Source organism: Stylophora pistillata, chromosome 11 (assembly GCF_964205215.1).
Source record: "Stylophora pistillata chromosome 11, jaStyPist1.2, whole genome shotgun sequence".
Classification (NCBI taxonomy): domain Eukaryota; kingdom Metazoa; phylum Cnidaria; class Anthozoa; order Scleractinia; family Pocilloporidae; genus Stylophora; species Stylophora pistillata.
In genome coordinates, this window is record NC_142529.1 from 19,383,564 (window position 1) to 19,394,800 (window position 11,237).

Here is an 11,237-nt window from a genome sequence, read left to right on the forward strand (position 1 = left end):
TTTGAAAGATGAGCTTTTGTTCAAGATTTTTACGGCTTTCCGTGCTACCTTAGTGCAAGGAAAAACGCAGATTGCCATATGTTGCTTAGAATGATTAGGTAAATTAAAATGTCTAGCGACTGGTTTCGATGTGTCCTTATCATTCCTTTCCACGTCTCGAAGGTGTTCTCGGAATCGGTCACCTAGTCTTCTGCCTGTTTCGCCGATGTAAATCTTTTTGCAATAAGTGCAAGTTATGCAATAGATTACATTGGCGGAGGTGCACGTGAAGTGATCGGTGATCTTAATGGATCGTTTAGGTCCCGATATTTTATCAGTGTTGTGAATGAAAGGACACGTTTTGTATCGTGCACGAGCGCATTTAAAAGTGCCTGGTTGTTGATTAGTCTGAAAAGAACTTCTGACCAAAAAATTGCCTATGTTTTTGTCGCGTTTGAATGAAATGAGAGGAGGCTGCGAAAAGATAGTGCTTGTCTCTGGATCGTTTTGTAGTAATTTAAAGTTTTTAAGAATGATGGATTTAGCTGAGTGGTTGTGAGGGTGAAACGTGAGAGTGAATGGAATGCGGTCGGAATCTTCCTTATGTGATGTTTGTAGTGCTGAATGTCGATCAATAAGTTGAGCGCGGTGGTAACCCGCTTGAACGACGGAAACAGGGTAACCACATTTATCGAAGAACTGGCACATTGACTCTGATTTGTGGTGGAAATCAGAGTCATCACCACATAAACGACGAAGTCTTAGAAACTGAGAAAAGGAATGGAATTCTTTACGTGAGATGGATGCGAAGACGAATATAACAAGTAATTATGCGAGTCTGTAGGTTTGTAATACACACTAGTGCATAAACCGTTAGCTTCAATTGAAACTTTTATGTCTAAAAAGGATAAAGAATTTCAGAAATTTCCCAGGTATATTTCAGAGCCGGGTGAAAAGAATTGACTGCGGTTATGAATTGAGTGAGCTCCTCTCTGGTAGAGGAGGTAGCGCCGATACAGTCGTAGATGTATCGACCGTAGAGTTCAGGTTTGGACCCGTTGTATTGGCTGAAAAATTGATGTTCGACAAAACCTACAAAAAGATTGGCATAGCTAGGTCCCATTTTGGTGCCCATGGCTACACCATTGGTTTGTTTGAAGAAGTTGTTTCCGAATGAAAAACAATTGAGTGTGAGCACTAGTTCGGCTAAGCGTAGTAGTGTTTCAGATTTAGGTTCCTTAACAGTACGTTGATCAAAAAAATGTTTAAGGGCCAGAAGGCCTTCGCCATTAGGAATGACAGTGTAAAAAGACGTAATATCCATGGTGAAAAGAAGTTTTTTTTGGCCAAGGAAATTAAAGTCTCGAAAAGTTTGAAGAGCGTGTTGGCTGTCTTTAATATATGATGGTAAAGTTTTGACGATGGGAGCCATAATTTTGTCTAGATAGCCTGAGATAAGTTCGGTAGGGCAACTACAAGGCGAGACAATGGGCCGACCCGGGTTGTTAGGTTTGTGAATTTTAGGTAAAAAGTAAATACGAGAAGTTCTAGGAGTGGTTATGATGAGTTTTTTTGCTGTGGCTGGCAATTCTTGTTTAGTTATGAGTTCTGATCGTATTCTTGACGTTGAGTTTTGATTGCTGGCAGTGAGGTCTTTGTCGACCTTTTGATAAAAAGAGGTGTCAGAAAGTTGCCGCAAAGCTTCTTTTTGGTAGAGGTGGGTGCGCCAAACAACGACTGAGCCGCCCTTATCGGCCGCTTTGATAACTATGTCTTTTTGTATTGTAATTGTATTGTAATCTTTATTTAGACACGATCAATTCATCAGTACATATCACATACGCTAAGATATTTAAAATTAAAACTACATACTATAACACTAAAGCTGTTTTCCGTGAATGCCGTGCGTTAGACTTAAAGAATGTCATTGATCTTACGTTTAAATAACCCCAGAGACTCTGTGTTCCTTATATCGTTGGGTAAACTGTTCCATAATGTGGCGCCATTGTAGCTAAAGCTTTTTCTGTAATAATTAGTGCGCGGTAGTGGAACATTAAGCTTATTTTCAGAGTCCCTGAGGTCATAAGCAGAGTCACGCCATGTAAACTTTGAATATAGATACCTTGGAGCTAGCCCGTGCAGACATCTAAACATCATGGTGGCTTTATGGATTTCCTGCTGGCGTGCAAGATTTTTCCACCCTAAAAACTCGCGTAGCTCAGTTGCATCAGCATCATAGTTAGAGAATTTCAACACACGGGCTGCTCTATTCTGCAACTTCTGCAGTTTGTCTCGTAGCGTTTTCCCACAGCTACCCCAAACAATGTCACAGTAATCAAAGTGAGGTTTTACTAAAGCTTGGTAGATGAGATGTAAGGTTGATGCTGGGATCAGGTGCCTAATTCGCTTTAGGGCCCCGATACCAGAGGCGATCTTTTTCGTTAGTTTTTCGATGTGACTATGCCAATCGAGTTTATCATCTATTATTACACCAAGCGATTTTGTAGCTGTAACCTGGCTCACTTGAGTATTGTTCATTCTAATTGTTGGTGAAGCTGTGAGAGTATTCAGTCTCTGCCTCGACCCTATTAGCATGAATTCGGTTTTAGTCATGTTCAACGTGAGTTTCTTCGCTTGTAGCCAGTTGAAGACGTTTTCTAGGTCTTCATTTAGACAAAACTGAACGTTCTCAAGATTGCTTCCCGCATATGTGAGGTGCGTGTCATCGGCATACATTCTCGGTTTACAATTTGATAAGCAATTTGGAAGATCGTTGATATATATTAAGAACAATAATGGACCGAGGATGGTCCCTTGAGGGACGCCGCAAGTCAACGAGTAGCTACTGGATAGCAACCGGTTGACAGAGCATTTTTGTGTTCGATTTTCCAAATATGACTGAAACCATCTGAAAGATTTTCCATCTATACCATAATAGTTTAGTTTCGATAGAAGGATCTGATGATCCACAGTGTCAAAAGCTTTTTTCAAATCTAGAAAAATGACTCCATTGATTTTCTCGTTATCAATATTATATGCCCAAGAATCTGTCGCTTCCAACGAAGCTGTTACAGTTGAATGATTGGTTTTGACATAAAATATCGTGCTCTTCCAAATAGGCATATAACTGTTCATAAACTATCCTTTCAAACACCTTCGCCATTATTGGAATCACCGATATTGGGCGGTAATTGTTAGCATCACCGAGGTCACCCTGTTTATAAAGAGGGGTAATCCTTGCATATATATCCAGTCGTCTGGGAACGTCCCTTGGCTAATAGATTGATTGGAAATATCACATATCGGCACACAAATAAGATCAGCACATTCCCCGATAAACCTAGCAGATATTTTGTCAAGGCCTGTTGCCTTTGACTTGTCTAGTTTATTTAAAAGTGAAAATACTTTAGCTGGATTGGTGGGTTGGAGCTTAAACCGTTTATCTGTTGCGGTAAGATATCTTTGATAGCTACCACTATCACAATTTATCTCACTAGCAAGTTTTGGACCAATATTAGTAAAGTGGTTATTGAATTCGTTTGATAGCTCCAACGGATTAGTTATCGTCAATCCCTTCACTTTTAGTGACGCCACTGGCGTTTTCCCAGATTTTCGAGAAGTTAGCTCGTTTATAGTCTGCCAGGTCTTTCGGGAGTCGCTGGTTTGCTTATTAAAACTATTTTGGTAATAAACTTGCTTAGCTGAGCGTATTTGCTTATTGACTACATTTCTTTGTTTCTTAAATAATGCCCAATCGTTAGGATCATTTGTCTTGCTAGCTTTGATTTTTAATATGTCTCTATTATGCATAAGGTCTTTCAATTCAGTGGTAATCCACGGAGAACTCCGTGAACGAACGCGCATCGTTTTCAGTGGGGCATGTTTGTCAGCGATAGCCAGAAATGTACATTTCCATTGCTGCCACATCACGTTTGGGTTGGAAGACTCGTGTACATTATCCCAACATTGAGATAGAATATCATAACGAAACTTTTGGCGATCGAAATTTCGGAAATTTCTGTATGTAATAGAATTATGTCCGTTAGACATCCCATTCAGGGCAAGTTTTCTATATACATACACCATGCTATGATCACTTATTCCGATATGACAAACTCCCGAACATGCAATCTTATCCGAGCAGTTGGTATAGATTAAATCAATTAGAGTTGATGAGGTGGGTGTTATCCTCGTCGGTTCAGAGATAAGCTGCTCGAGTCCGTAGACATCAGCAATACTCCTTAATTTGGATGTGTTATTGTCATATCAAGTAGTGATCATGTCACAGTTCTTGTCTCCCAGTACAATAAATTCTACATTTTCACTATCCAATCTCCCAATTAGGGATTCAAAAGATGAGAAAATGCCAATAGGAGAGTCAGGCGGTCTGTACCAAGTAACAATTACAAAAGATTTTGAATTTGGCTTATGGATTTTCAAGCAAAGATTTTCTAGTGTATCCATGTGTAGGTCATTTCGTACTGTAAAGTTGATTGAAGTTTTTACATAGAAGCATACCCCTCCGCCGCATTTTGTTAGTCTATCGCGGCGAACTATTTCGTATCCCGGAATATGAACTTCTTGATCTTGAATACTCTCGTTCAGTTTCGTTTCATTTATGGAAACAATATCGATATCATTGTTTGCTAATATAATTCTTAATTCGTCTATATGAGTAATTAATTGATTAATATTGAGTGATGCCATTCTAAAACCGCGCAAAGGAGGCAATATTGAGACAGATTTTTGGGCCTTGTAGTTGTTTAATTGATCCCGCACGGCATTGACGGACAGCACATTATCTCATTCTAGGTGCGATTTAAAATTATTATAAAACTGCTCATTACCTTTAAAATTTAAGTGCAGTCCACCTTTGTTGAGTCCACTATGAGATATGTTCTCATGATGGATTAATTTCCATCCATTTTGATGGCAGAACTTCTTTAGATGCTTATTGGCTGTTTTCACTGCCTGGTCCAACTTATATTTTCTACATACAAGCTCCGACAGCGTAACTGTAGTATCGCAGGTGCCCTCGATCTGTCTCGCGAGATCCATAATCGATTCCGCAACAGCCTTTGGTTCCCTGGTTTTAAGATCATTAGTCCCAATGTGTAAAATCACTTCATTGGGCGAAGATTCCAGATTTGGCTTGAGATAGTGATTCATGGCCATTGTCGTAGCGCCCGAGAAAGGCTTGACTATAACCCTGTGGCCAACTGCTTTTCCCAGATCTTTTCCAGGTATTCTTGAGATCATCGAATCTCTTATGAGCAGGGTTGTGCGCTCTTTTGGTTGTTTTTCGGGTTCGGATTCTTTTCCTGTCAGGGTGTTATTAGGACCTCCTTTACCTTTCGATTTCTTTCTTTTGTTCTTTGATCTCACAATGAAGCCTTGTTCTTTGTTGGCGCAAGGTGTTGACTCATCCATATTTTGGACAATGGTATGTTCGTTAGAGGTGTTACTCATTGAACGGCATTGAGTAGCTGCTTCTCTGGATACGATTTGCAATGCAAAACTTAAAGAATCGCGTTCTTGGACTAAATTTTTATTTTCTTCCTTCAAAGATAGAATTATCTCCCCAAGTCGAGAATTTTCGGATCTCAGGTCTTCCTCATTAGGTTTCTCTTTTATATGAGCCCATAAGTTCAGCACTTCAGATTTCAGACAGTCCAACTCCTCTTGTACTGATTTGGCACTCTTGTTAAACGCCGGAGTAGAAGCTTCTTCATTCACGAGAATAACTGAGTCGTCATCAACCGGTAACTGGAGTAGCTTCTTCAGTTTGGCTTTCATTGCTTTTGCATCCGGACCTTGGACTTGAAGGGTACCGGTACTGTTAGATAAAACCAGCGTGATTGTCTTCGACTTCAAAGAACTAGACCTTTCAGAGGGACTCGCGGTTGCAGAAACTTCCAAATTTAGGACTTTCGAACAAAATCCCTGAGGTTGTGTTAGGCTCCCTTTCCACTTGAATAGACTTTGTTTGTCGTCCCAATGTAGATATCGGTTTAAGGGAGATGAAGAAGGTTCAGTGGCAACAAATTCGGCGGAATTCGTGGAGTCTTCAGATACACGTCCGCACGCCATCATGCTGCCGAGCTGAAACTTTGCGTTTTCTAAGACTTTTTAGAGCCGACCACTCTTCAGAAAAGAGATTAGAAAATTTGGTAATACGTTTGAAATTTAGTTTGTTGATATCGTGGCGGCATTTTTTGATAAAAAAAAGTCTAATGATGCGAATTGGCCCTCTGGGGGGAGTCCCTTTAGACTTTCGAGTCTAAAGTGTTTCGAAAGTGTCTTTGTTCGAGGTGTTAGAATCATCCTCTTTGTTGTGAAAAAAGGCTCTTAATTGAACGCGGGGAAGGAATTTTTCTACGTCTTGTTTAATTGAGAATTCGTCCGTTGTTTTAGAAATGGGAACGAAATTTAAGCCCTTACTGAGGACGGATTTTTCTGAATCGGAAAGTGAGAGGTTTTCTGGAATGGTAACTACAGTTGTGAGGTTTTCTGGTGATGAGTGGTTAGCGATTTGGGGACCGATAAGTTGGTAAATTTAAAGTTTTTGGGCCTTAATTTGGTTCAAATGATTGAAAAGTTTCGAATTAGTTTCCTGCATTTTGGCGCGGATAGATTGTAATGAAACTGCTGGACAGATTTTGGAAAGTTCAGAGCGGAAATGTAGGATTTGTTCGGTGAGGTGATTACGTTTTGGGCACATAGCTCTGATGGTAATTCTCATGATGTTACGAGAAAAAGAATTTTGGGCGCACTGAATTTGGTGATGGTATTGTTTGGTGAATGAAGATGCATGAAAATTGGAGCGAACACCCTTGGGAATAACTTTAGAATGAAGGCACCGATCACTTCACGTGCACCTCCGCCAAATATGTAATCTATTGCATAACTTGCACTTATTGCAAAAAGATATACATCGGCGAAACAGGCAGAAGACTAGGTGACCGATTCCGAGAACACCTTCGAGACGTGGAAAGGAATGACAAGGACACATCGAAACCAGTCGCTACACATTTTAATTTACCTAATCATTCTAAGCAACATATGGCAATCTGCGGTCTTTTCTTGCACTTAGGTAGCACGGTAAGCCGTAAAAATCTTGAACAAAAGCTCATCTTTCAAACCGGCAGTCTAAATCCCACAGGGATCAACGAACGCTTTTCATTCCACTAATTTATTCATGGTTTTCTCGTTGCCATGTTCCCACCAATAGCGTAGCTCAATTTTCTGCCTTTAAAAGCACACACAACCCACAATTCCTCTATTCGCTCCGACGAAGGGCTAACGCTCGAAACGTCAGCTTTTGTAATCGTTACGGTGGCCAATTTACCATTTCAACTTTGTTGATATATCCAAATTATTTCGTTACTCCCACTGACGCAGCCCCAAACAGTTTCTTTCGAAACTATCAGCCTTTATTCCTTTGTTTTTTAGGAGGACATTTTGATCGTTCAAAGTCCCTTGGTTATCATCACTTTGTTATCTGCACTTGTCTATGAAATGCAGCACTTTAATGAATTTCAATTTCCTGACGCATAAAAGAATATCTACACGAGGGCCCTCCTACACGATTCCCTTACTTCTCGGTTCCCAATTCCAGAGTTCCAGAAGGCCTAGGGTTAAGTTGACAGAGCTGAATAGCATATGCGCATGCGCTAAGTTCTGCCGCAGAAAGCAGACTGAGTCGTTTGCATGTTGATTTCCTATTCTGTTGCCTCGAGGCGTTGTTTTCCTTGCTGCTCTTCTTTTACAGAACAACCTCCAAAAACTTTGTGCACCCCCTAGACATTTTAGAAAATTGATTTTCTCCTTTAAAAACTGGAAATAGGACAATTTTCAACAGATGTAATTCCTAAATCATAAGATCAATACCCTCTAATGAGACTTTCCATTTAATAACAGTGAATAAAAGTGGCCGCGTGTTTTACGACAGTAATTAATAATTTTTACTTCTTAACAACACCTGCCTATGATGCGATCATTGTTTGACTTTAAATGAAAGCGTCGAATATTCTTGTGTATTCTTCTTAATTATACATTTATTTTTCGCTCGCTTTTTATTTTCGCCCAGCGAAGAAGGCTTTCATTTTGTATTAAAAGATATTTCAGATAGTACACGCTCTCTTATCACTCAATATGCGTGTTTTGATGACAGTATGTGAACAGTTTTCAAATGTCATTTATTTAATTAATTTCAGAAATATTTTGTGAAAGCGGTCAGGCCTGAACAGCGATAGAGGATTTTTCCATGAGTACATAGCCTCATCTAAACGCTCGAAGGGTGACCAACATCTCCCGTGTTTGCATTACGGAAAGCAAAACTGGAAGAAGTCCTGTATTGCTTAAATATCTTAGCATTATGATGCGTGGAAACAAGGATGAACGATAAATGTCTAAGGAAAGGGAAAATGAGTACATAATATTCAGCTGACACAAGAATAAGAGTAACGAAGGCGAAACTTGGGTATCATGACCCTTTTTCCACATCTTATACTACTCATTTGCTACCTAAAGAAAGACAAAATTTCTCTCAAATTTACAAGGTAATTACTTTCTTCAGAGAATGCTAAGTTTCGAATATCGACGAATAAATCGTCGAAACTTATTCCGTAGGTAGCTTAGAGTGTCCTACGTGCATGCATACTAATCAACGAATTCCCTCAAAATTTGCAATCAATTAAGTTGCTTATGTCTTTTCATATTCATATTTGTATTTATTTTCTCTTCCTTTTATGCATTAATTATCTTATTTTCTATAGCAAGTAGGGATCACAACATGAACATTTTACATGTCACATCTCAACGAAAGTTCTAGAAAGTTCCAAAAAAATGAGCCAGAATCAGATCTCTTTCCTCTGCTAAGTGACACCGATTGTACCAGATATTTGCACTAGCCACCTGTTCTCCATCTAAAACCGTCCCTCATAGTTTGTTCTCAGACTTCCTATTTTTTTCTTCAATTATCGACCATAATTAAGGCTTTGCAGTATTTAACGAACGCAAACACGAGGGTTCTGAGCTTTCTTCCTTTCTCTTCCCTGGTCTGCAGTCACTATCGCGCCATCTTCACGTGCCTCATTAAATCATTCAAAGAGAAAATGTCTGTGAACCCACTTGATTCATAGAGCAATCACGCAGTGCCAGGACTTACAACCCCCAAACGTATCAGGAGAAGTAAAAAGAGTTCTACTGAGACAATAAAAGAGAGCAATTTCCCTCTGACAGTTAGGACAAGAATCTAACTCCACGAACATAAAAGTGCTTGTCTTATTGTCTCCTTAACTGCTTGTCTAACCTCAGTTATCTTCCAGCAGTAAAGGAGTGGGTTTAACGAAGAATTTAAGTAGACCAAAACACCAGTTATACTCCATGCGAGAAAGTGTGACGATGTTAATCCACTATTGCTAGAGAAAGTTATTACTATGTGATGAGGAAGATAGCAGACGATTAACACCACCTGTACCCAAAGCGAACTGTACACTGCTTTTCTGTATCGAGTCGTGTTTAGTGGGGATATATGGTTAAGTTGTTGTGGTTGTTGTTGTTCATGATCTTTTACTTGGACCCAGCGACGAAATTTGTAGAAAATCTTTGCGTACGATACGAAAGAAAGTGTTAGGCACATTGGTATACCTATTCGACCATACCAGACAGTTATACGGGGGTCTACAACATACAGCGCTGCTCCAGCAATGCCTGTGACCCAAATGGTTACTACAACGGTAAATGTACGTTTTAAAGTTACAATTTGTTTGTATCTCAGCCTTAACGTCAGGGCGAGAAGTCTATCCACGCTTATAGCAGTCATCGTCGACAAAGATACTGAACACAATGAATAATTAATTACGGATAAAACCACCATCATGAATCGACAAAGATTGGAGCGTTGGAATACCAAGGAAAGAAGAAAAACTATAGCGACGGGTTCTGCGATTAGTCCAACACAAAGATCAGTTACAGCCAGACAGCGGAACAAGAGTTTGGACGGTTGGTGAAGAGAAACCGATTCCTTACTCAAGGCAATCAGAATCAAAGTATTCCCAAGAAATGCAGCAATAGATAAAAGGATACTCAAGACTGCGAGGCCTTTCAAGTATTCGACTTTTTCATCCACAAAACTTGGCGTCAAACATAACAATTCTCCTGTTTCAGTCCATATATCTGAACTAGTGTAGTTATTCGGCGTCATTATCTTCAAGCAATATTTTCGTAACACCGACAATTCCACTGATGCAAAGCCAGCTGGTGTTAACACATTCCGTTTGACGTAAGAGCCTTTTTTAAATAAAAAGCTTTGCAGGGGGCGCCTGTGGCAACACTGACGCGTTTCATTTTGGAAACAAAATGTCAGTAAAATATTTCGTGAAAGCTCTCAATAAATATTAGCAAGAAAATGGTGCATTGTGAACTTAGAATGCTTTAGAAAGAAAAAATAAATCTGAGGAAAATAAATTTCTTAGGATAGTATTTGTTTGTTTGTTTTTTTTATTTTGTTTTTTTGTAGGATACTCTTGGAAAGTGATTTAACCATCTCAACTATTTCATCTTGGCCAGAATCCAAAGCGTTTACCTGACAGTTTAAAAAGGCAGAAGGAATGTAAAAAGAGGAAAAAAATTGTTCCATGTATAAAGTTCATTGTTTTCCTTGCAAATGTGATAATCAAAGACAATTAACAAATTACAGAACAGCTTCCTATTTGTAATCTGGAATTTTGCCGAAGTGAAACAAAGTCATGTTTAAGTTTCTTCATTCAGAGATTCCCTTTATATAGAAATCTGTGAAGGATATCTGTTAAGAGACATCTTTTTCCATTTTGTGTTCGTATTGGCCCAATGAAGTTTGGTTTTAATTTCATGTTATGAGAAGGAAAAAAAGCTGATCGGTGTTGTGTGCCAAAACTGCCTTCGAAACCAACTCCTCCAGAGCAAAAAAAAAAAAAACGTTCTCAAAGATAAAAAAGGAAATGGTACATAAAATCCTATAAAATTTTTCGAAAACCAGCAGATTTTTGAGTAAGATTTTTCTATTAATCAGTCATATATGAAATTTAAAAAAACCGAAGACACAAATTCTGAATGAAGAAACCGAATGTAAATCAGTAATAGTAGTTTTTATTTTGCTATTCATTCTCAGAAACTTGGAATTGCCTTATGTATTTCAAGAAATTATGTTCAGGCAGTTGAAAATTAAAAAAAAAATTTGAATAAACTCGGACGATTTGTTCCCTGGGGTATAAAAC

The 11,237-nt window shown here is 39.0% G+C and overlaps 2 protein-coding genes across 2 annotated transcripts; both read right to left on the reverse strand.

Annotated features, from left to right (window-relative positions):
- Nucleotides 1–4,743: 4,743 nt before the first annotated feature.
- Nucleotides 4,744–6,069, reverse strand: LOC148720485 (uncharacterized). The gene has a single exon (XM_088737633.1). It carries the CDS (start codon nt 6,067–6,069, stop codon nt 4,783–4,785), a length of 1,287 nt encoding a protein of 428 aa, XP_088593759.1. The 3' UTR covers nt 4,744–4,782.
- A 1,834-nt stretch (nt 6,070–7,903) lies between these two features.
- Nucleotides 7,904–10,219, reverse strand: LOC148720486 (melanocyte-stimulating hormone receptor-like). The gene has a single exon (XM_088738918.1). The coding sequence runs from the start codon at nt 10,184–10,186 to the stop codon at nt 9,236–9,238; it is 951 nt and encodes a 316-aa protein (XP_088595044.1). The 5' UTR covers nt 10,187–10,219; the 3' UTR covers nt 7,904–9,235.
- Between the last annotated feature and the right edge of the window lie 1,018 nt (nt 10,220–11,237).

Excerpts from the sequence above, each read along its gene's own strand:
- LOC148720486 (XM_088738918.1), bottom strand. The coding sequence starts at position 10,186 with ATGACGCCGAATAACTACACTAGTTCAGATATATGGACTGAAACAGGA.
- LOC148720485 (XM_088737633.1), bottom strand. The coding sequence starts at position 6,069 with ATGGCGTGCGGACGTGTATCTGAAGACTCCACGAATTCCGCCGAATTT.